The sequence below is a fragment of the Marmota flaviventris genome, chromosome 11, assembly GCF_047511675.1.
Source record: "Marmota flaviventris isolate mMarFla1 chromosome 11, mMarFla1.hap1, whole genome shotgun sequence".
NCBI classification, from domain to species: Eukaryota; Metazoa; Chordata; class Mammalia; order Rodentia; family Sciuridae; genus Marmota; species Marmota flaviventris.
Window position 1 is genome coordinate 27,682,609 of NC_092508.1, and position 8,645 is coordinate 27,691,253.

The window sequence follows — 8,645 nt, forward strand, 5'->3', positions numbered from 1 at the left end:
AATAGGTTAACATCTCCATTTTCTCATTTTGGAACCTAATAAAGTATTTTTATGTATTGTCAGCAACTGCTTGACTTCTGTTCTTCTTTAATTGTGTGCAAATCAAGCCACCTGTAAATGTGAAAGTTTAAGAGATACAGAGCACTCCTGTAATTCTAGCTATTTGGGAAGCTGAGGCAGGAGGATATCAAGTTTGAAGCCTGGGCAACTTTGTGAGACCCTGACTCAAAATGTTTAAAAGAGGAAATACAGCTCAGTGATAGAGCATTTGCCCTGAGTTCAATCTCCAATATAGGAAAGGGGAAAAAAAAAGAAAGAAAGAGAAAGAATGGGGAAGGGACCTATTCAAGAACTTGTGAGTTTGAACAAGTCCCATAAGTTGGAAGGGGGGGGGGGGGTGTCAGAGCCAGAGACATGGCAACTGGTGAATGGAGTGAATATAGGAAATGTGATACACACACACACACACACACACACACACACATATATACCACATATATACCACAGTGGACTTTACTCAGCTAAAAAGAAGAACTAAATTGTGTCATTTGCCAGAAAGTGGATAGAACTTGAGAGCATTATGTAAACAAAATAAGCCAAACTCATAAAGTCAAGGGTCAAATGTTGTCTCTCATATGAGGAAGATAGAAAAAAGAAAAAAAGAAGAAAAAAAATACAGGTTGGGGTGGGGAAAGTGAGGTCTCATGAAAATAGAAGGGAGACCAGTAGAGAAAGGCAATTACTGGAGAAGGAATAAGGAAAGAAGAGGTATCAGGAAATGAAACTGACCAAATTATATTGTTATATTGTGTGCAAGTACAAATGTGTAATAATATTATACATAATATACTATTATGTATAATTATATGGCACCAATAAAATTTTGTAAAAAGCTAGAGACATGGGAGAGAGCAATTGCTGGGAAAAAAAAAAAACATTCAGCTGAGGGCCTTGAAGAACAATATTCTAGAAGTTTCTTTCTGACCCAAGAAGTAGTTGGAAACCCCAAAAGACAGAACCAGACAAGTTGTGAGGGCAAATTCAACTTGGCAAAAAGCCTAACTAGACTATATAAGGAACTGTAGTTTTATTCACTTTCAAATACTATACTATGTAACTAAGGCCAGGGCTGCCAATGATCATTGTTGTGCTTTTGTACAAAGTTACAGGTCCTCCACCTTCTTCAAAAACAGTTCCCCTGAGTGTGACTCCTGGCCAGTACTGGCCTTGGGCCACACATGCAGAAACTGAATGGACATAACATGGCACCCAGCCAATGCAAGTATATGCCACAAACAAAAAGATCTTTAACTCCAAAAAATAGGATCAATTTAAAGGCATGTTAGAGAAAGCCATAATTTCTATCAATTTCATATAATTTTTATATGAAATAAGTTATATATAAATATATAATAATTATAATTTCTCTTAATGTCATAATTTTATATGTAACTGTAATCTGCTTGATTATAAGCAAAGTATTGCAAATTAAAAAATTGAAATCTCTTTAGCATTATAAAATTAATTTGTTTTAACTTGAATTTTCCCTTCAAAGTAAAAGCTGTCTATAATCTTACTACTTTTTTTTTTTTTTTTACTGTCTATAATCTACTACTTTTCCATAAAGAAAGAAGTAGAAGGCTCTTTCTGATACTCTTCATTGCTAACCCCAGTTTCCACTTGGGGGCACTCTTCTAGAAATCTTCCCTTGTTTATATAGATACCTTGTGAAACATGTGCTTCTTTTCTTTATGAAAATGAAATCATGCCATACATATTAGTCTGCAACTTACTTGTAAAGTGGAATATAATATGGACATGTACCTAGGTTAGAATCAATCTTATTCTGTTTCATGGCAGAATGACATTCCATTCCAGAGGTCCCCTAAATTATTGCACCCTTTCTCCATCGCCATAGGGATTTTCCATTGTTGCTTTTATATATAATGCTGCAAACAATATCATTGTACATGTTCTCTTATCTTGACATGGCATAATTTCAATAGAATAGAAACCTAGAAGTGACACTTCCTGCTCATTGTGCAAGTTTATTTTTTCTTTTAAAAGACCGCCTAATTATTAGATACTAGGGATCCTTACTTCTCTGAGATAGGATCTTTTTATTTGAGCATCTATTATGGACTAGGTATACATGGCACTGAGGGTGGAAATAATCACCCAAATGAACAAATGGCATTATCTTTATTGCCACAGAGTTCTATATAGAAGAAAGTGTAAGTATTAAATCTAGCTAGTAATATCTAATCGTTATTTAAGTCAAGCGCATACCAAATGCAAAATGATACTGATTAATCACTTATTCATTGAATACTTTCACTAAATATTTTAAGATCATTTCATGACAAATTTTTATGGAAAATTAAATGGAGTAATATTTATTTATATATTTCTCCTGTTATGTGCTTATATTTGTTAACATTTGGGTTGGGAAAATGTTTTCCTGACATGACATACATATTTAATACTTATGCATCTTACCTTTCTATATTTCTTCTTCTTTTTTTTTCCTCTATAGAATAATATCTCCAATGGAAAAAGTTTCTAGTGAGTAGGAAACACTGTCCTCGCCATGATAGTTGGGTAACAGCGGAAGAGTTGCATTGTAGGAACAACCACTTCCTGCCTTTGATTCTTTGGCTGGGGAACAGGAGGCCAAGAAGGAGCTTGTCCCAGGTTCTCTCCCTCTGCCACCTCCAGCTGATCTTCCTCCCATCCCACCTCCATCTCCTACCTTTACTCCCTTTCATTCACTTCTCCAGTACACAGGTCTTGGGGTACAAGCAAAGTGAATCCTCCAATACCCCCCCCATTCTATAGGAAGGGAGGAATTTCAACAAGATCCAGTGCTGCCAGCTCCTTGTGCTAAAATTATCTAAGGTCCACTTGTAAATCTTCTAAGGAACGAAAATCCTAAAAAGAATCCAAATATTTTGTAAACAACTTATTTTTTTTTCTTTCTCTCCCACAAAATTAAGGTGAGTTTGCCACCCAACATGAAAATGTCCTCTTTTTTCTTGAGACTTTCAAAAGAGAAATACTAAGGAACCAGTTTCCCATCACTTTTATAGTCAGGTTTGTGCCTTTCTTGGTGAATCATACATCTTAGTGAAGGGTTTTGAAGAACAATAAATATTAATGATAGTTAACAATTTAGGTGGCAGATAGGGATGAAGGTGCCTGGGTAATACCACTTCATTCAACATGAAATGTCATGTGACAAAAAGAGGATGACAGCTTTATAATAGAAGCTGTTACTAAAGAACATTATCTTGAAATTTTAAAAAAATAGCTCAATCACATAGGCAGCTTCTATTCTGAACAAGAAGCCTATTATTATAATACTTATGAAGAAACAGATGTTCTGTTACACTAAATAACACACCCGGCTTCTCATAGCTAGTCAGAAGTAAGGATAAGACTGCAGCTCAATTTGTCTAATGTCCCTAAGTCCATGTTTGTTCTAATATGGGGAGTTCTATGGAGGAATCATTTCTGAAATAATTCTAGGATAGAATTTATCCTAGAATCTTCAGAATCTATAATAATTTGAAAACATTGTAACAAGAAGATCCACCACCCCAAATTCTTACCTTATTTTTCACATAATTTCAATCAAGCAGTTCTCAACATTTTAGATTTCCCAGGCCAATTTTCTTCAAATGGGTACACAATATTGCCAACTTGTATTTTGATGGGCAAAGACATTTAAAACATAAAAACAAAAGAAGAAATTAAAAACTCAGTACCATCTATTCTTACATCATTTTATAAAAGACAGTTGTAAGAGGGCATTTTAGACCCCCAAATTACAAAAGTTTCCACTAACATACACTGCAGTCCAGGAAAGAATTCTTGGAAACTTTGACACGATGTATAGATTTCTCAATTGGTAAAAAACTGGCCAAAGTTGAGCAAATTTGAAAACTCTTGTTTGGAGTTGCAAATCAATGCCTTTGGGTGCCAGGGAGATAGTGTCAATAAGTGAAACACTTCCATTAAGACAACAGGAATGCTGTGGAGTATGTTGAACCGTGAACAGTGTGAACCAATACAAAGCATTATAAAAAACCATCTACACACTGCACCAGCCAAACAAAATATCTAACCATGGACACTGTAGTAATTCCCCATGCATCTTCTCTCCCCACCAGGAAATGCCGTGGCACTATGTATACACACACACACACACACACACACACACACATACACACAAACACACACACAAAAAAAAATCTTCCTATGGAGCTTATGGATGTGAGAAAAGAAACTCTGATAATGATGAACATTAAATTTTCTTTCCATCCTAATGGAATGAGACTTAGCTTCATAAAATATTTTGAGTTCTAGAAAATAAGAATGGTATTTTTATGTGCTTCATTTTATAGACTATTATTTACACTAACTATACAAATGATTGACCCTGCATACAGCAAATCCCTAACCTGAACAAGTCTCTTTCACCATCACTTTTGTTTGAAACCACCCAAAAATGTAGGCAATGTTACTGGACTAGACAGAGCTCAAGATCATAGTGCCTGTCCTTCATCATTGCTTCCCCCTCCAATGACAGTCCCCATTAGTTATCCTAGGCAAATTGTGAAGAGCTCTCTGCCATAGCTTCTGTGCCACCACTGTAAGGATTCTTGGGCCTCATGTTTACCTAGCACACTATGTACAACTAGAACTTAAGTCTTACACACATTTGTCACTCCTGGAACTTTCTGTAGAATATTTAATCAAGCTACATTTTGGCCGGAGTCATTAGCTTTTAAGCTCTATGAGAAGTCTGGGGTGCTTTCTTGTTTCTTCAATGCCAGGCTGATATACAATCTTCTCTCTTCCTGATCAAAGAAAAATCCAAGTTCAAATCCCCCTGATCGGATTTTCCATATGCATCCTATATTTCAGCTGTAATTTCATGTCAACAAGGGCAGTGGTCCCCACAAGTGTCCCCACTATGCTTTTTGAGTTTTTTTGCCTTACTTTTTTACTTCCTGAACCACACTGTGCATACTCTCTGGGACTCTGAATTCAATTTTTTATGTTTGTTTTGTTTTTTACTTAAAAAAAAGTACAAGAGATTGAACCCAGGGGTACTTAACCACTGAACCACATCCCCAGCCCTTTTTATTTATAGACAGAGTCTCCCTAAGTTGCCTAGGGACTCAATAAGTTGCTGAAGCTGGCTTTGAACTAGCCATCCTCCTGTCTCAGCCTCCAGAACTGCAGGGATTACAGGCATGCACCATCACACCTGGCTCTAGTTCTTTATCATATTTTACTGCTTGCATCCATCAACCTTCTCCCCACAGAATCCTAGACTCAGAAACAGCACTGAGAAAAACGTGGTTTCAATTTATTCTTTATTACTTTAATGTTTAATTATAAGGTTATTTTTTATGTGTTATGTTCTGGCTACTTATTTTCCACTACCTAAACATAAGTAACTTTCATCTTTACATAGTGGCTAACAAGAAACCAGAAAATAAGAATCAAAAGCATATTGCACATAGTCGCCATTTATTCATAAATACCAACTTACAAAGATTTATGACTCAAAGACTTCCATGGGTTGACAGAGGGCTGTGACTCATTCTTTGAACATGATAAAGGCTAGACACATAGGCTATCTTCCACTCCAGTGCTCTTTCCAGTCCATCAAACTGTTTTCCAGACCAATAAATATTTTCTAAAGTCTTCCTAGAGTCCCAGCTTCTAGACATTTATTCCTTCCTCTCCCTACACCATTCCAGCCATAGCTCCTCTTTGTGTTTGTACAATTAATTTCCTCTGAGTCAAAGGGCTCTGTTTACTTTTGTTCACCAGAGAACAAAGGCCTGTCTTTGATCCTACTAGAAATGTGTTTCTTAGGAATTTGTTTTTATCTTATAATAAGCTAAGAGGTAATCTGTTTTGGTGTTTTAAATGTATTCAGTTTTCTTATTTCCTTAGACATCTTCTTTTACTTCTTCTGAGTATCTTAAAACAATTTTCCCTTTTGAATCACAGAAGCACAATTAGCTCAAAGAAAAGGTCTAATTCTCAGACTTCTTGCCCATGCCTCTGCAACAAAAGCAGAACCAACATTGAAGATCCATGTCAGCCTTGTTTTCTACCATATGGAAAATCTGAAACTCTATGAACCCACAGGGGAAAACATTCCAATTTCTTCCATCTTCTAATCCTGAAGTTCTTCCAAGGGACTAACTTGAAATTTTCAACATTCATTTGGATCCATTTCCATCCTTTTTCATAGCCAGAATTCTAGATGGGTGCACATAGACATTATGGAAGTTCTTAACAGATTAACCTATATCTATCATTTTAAGACTTTGCTTTTCTTACTCCCCCACCTAGACTTCTTTTGTTTTTTCCCAACCTGTATGAATAAAAGTGTGAACTATATATGAAATGGCTGAAGCTCTATTTCTATTATTAAATGGACAATGTCCCAAATTACTTTTTTTTTTTTTTTCAAACCATCTCAATAGCATCAGCCAGTGATACCAACCCGAATCCTCCAGAGAGAATGGGCCCACAATGAGTCCCGTGGACTATGACAGCAAAGAGAAAAGAGAGAGAACGTGCCCTGCTCCCCGCGGGCCCCTTTTGTGCTGTTCTGCCAACGCAGCAGCCCTCCACTATATAGACCGCCCGCCGCGGCCCCACACACTGAGCTCACACGGTCCGCCTCCACCAGCCATGGGGAAGGTGAGCCCGGAGGGCGCCCAGGGCCCGGGGAGGGGCGCTGGCACCCGGGGACCCGACGCCGCCTCAGGCCTCTGAGCCCGTGACTGGCCTTGCCTTGCAGATCACCTTCTATGAGGACAGGGGCTTCCAGGGCCGCCACTATGAGTGCAGCAGCGACCACTCCAACCTGCAGCCCTACTTCAGCCGCTGCAACTCGGTGCGCGTGGACAGCGGCTGCTGGATGCTCTATGAGCAGCCCAACTACTTGGGCGGCCAGTACTTCCTGCGGCGCGGGGACTACCCCGACTACCAGCAGTGGATGGGCCTCAGCGACTCCGTCCGCTCCTGCCGCCTCATCCCCCACGTGAGTCAGTTTCATCCCAGGACGAGGCCCTGAGGACCCTGACTGCGTAGTTTCCTGCCAAGGTTAAACATTTGAAGTACAGGTGATCATTCAGAATGAAAAACAGCCTGTTTGGGAAGAAGACCACAAAAGCAGTAGTGGATTCCTTCAGTCCAGTCCCCTCACCCACCCTCCCACACACAGAGACACAAAAGCAAAGCATTACTCAGATACCCACTAATCAATCAATATTTATTACGTAGAACTGTGTTAGCAGCCCTGGGAAAGGGACGTATATGATTCAAGTCCTGACCTGGAATCATTTAGAATGGCAATGTAGAAAAATCACTAATACCTAATAGAAGAGTGATTATGTGCCTGATGGTATGGTAGTTATTGAGCATAAGTGATTTTTTTTTTAAAGACTCTTTCCCTTCTTTGCTCCCAATGTGAATATTTTAGTTCACCTCGAAGTACTTTTCTCAATGGAGAGCAACAAAGAATTTACCCATGTGCCACATATATTTCTGTGTGTTTTAAAACACTAAAGTTTGTGAAAAATTAGTCCTTGAACTTCCTGATTTTTCTTTCCAATTTTTCCATATTCTATTCAAAAATTGAGTATGGATTGTCTGAGACCTAAGATGTTTAGTGTTTTAAATTTTATATTTTATTTCTGTTTTAATATAAAACATTTCCTTAAAATGGGGGGGGGGAGTAATCAGCTGTTACAGGGGCAATATCTTAATGTATTGAGAAGCAGTATTTCCTTCTTGGTCATTCAGTCACACTTTATCTTGGAAAGATACTGAATCTCTGCCCTCAGTAAGGAGAAAGTCCTAAAAATTAGGAATTATTAATTTTTTTAATCTACTTCAAAATGACTCCAACCAGTTCTCTCCAAACTGGCCTGCACTAATGTGTTAACGTGATTTCTTTTTTGCTTTTCTCCCCTTCCTGTTTCTGGGCCTGCCAGGCTGGCTCCCACAGGATCAGACTGTATGAGAGGGAAGAATACAGAGGCCAGATGGTAGAGATCACTGAGGACTGCCCCTCTGTTCAGGACCGCTTCCCCTTGAGTGAGATCTACTCCCTGAACGTGCTGGAGGGCAGCTGGGTCCTCTATGAGCTGCCCAACTACCGCGGACGGCAGTACCTACTGAGGCCGGGGGAGTACAGGCGTCACCTCGATTGGGGCGCTGTGAACGCCCGAGTGGGCTCTTTGCGGAGGGTCATGGATTTCTATTGAAATGTGTTCTCCTTCATCGTTTTTCAGTCTGGAAACTAATAAAATATTTTCTTTGTGTTCCTGGCATCGATTTGCTTGTGTTGTTTTCTTCTCTCCTACCTCTTAATAATAATTTTATTTACACACGTCTGCGCGGGCACGCGCGCGCACACACACACACACACCAAAGTGCAAATGGCAAACCAGATGTGGGATCCACAGGTAAGAAAGGAAATTCTCACAATACAAATAGAAGTACACCTTCATATTAAGAGAACTTTACGGTTTACAAAATACTTTCATAATATCTCCTTGTACTCTAGACTTTAAACAAATTTACTGCTTCAAACAAGATTTTTAGAA

At 38.7% G+C, this 8,645-nt stretch overlaps 1 protein-coding gene across 1 annotated transcript; it reads left to right on the forward strand.

Annotated features, from left to right (window-relative positions):
* The first annotated feature begins 6,723 nt into the window (after positions 1 to 6,723).
* On the forward strand, positions 6,724 to 8,303 carry LOC139707704 (gamma-crystallin D). The gene is made up of 3 exons (XM_071619358.1): positions 6,724 to 6,732; positions 6,833 to 7,075; positions 8,031 to 8,303. The coding sequence occupies exons 1-3, from the start codon at positions 6,724 to 6,726 to the stop codon at positions 8,301 to 8,303; spliced, it is 525 nt and encodes a 174-aa protein (XP_071475459.1).
* The last annotated feature ends 342 nt before the right edge of the window (positions 8,304 to 8,645 follow it).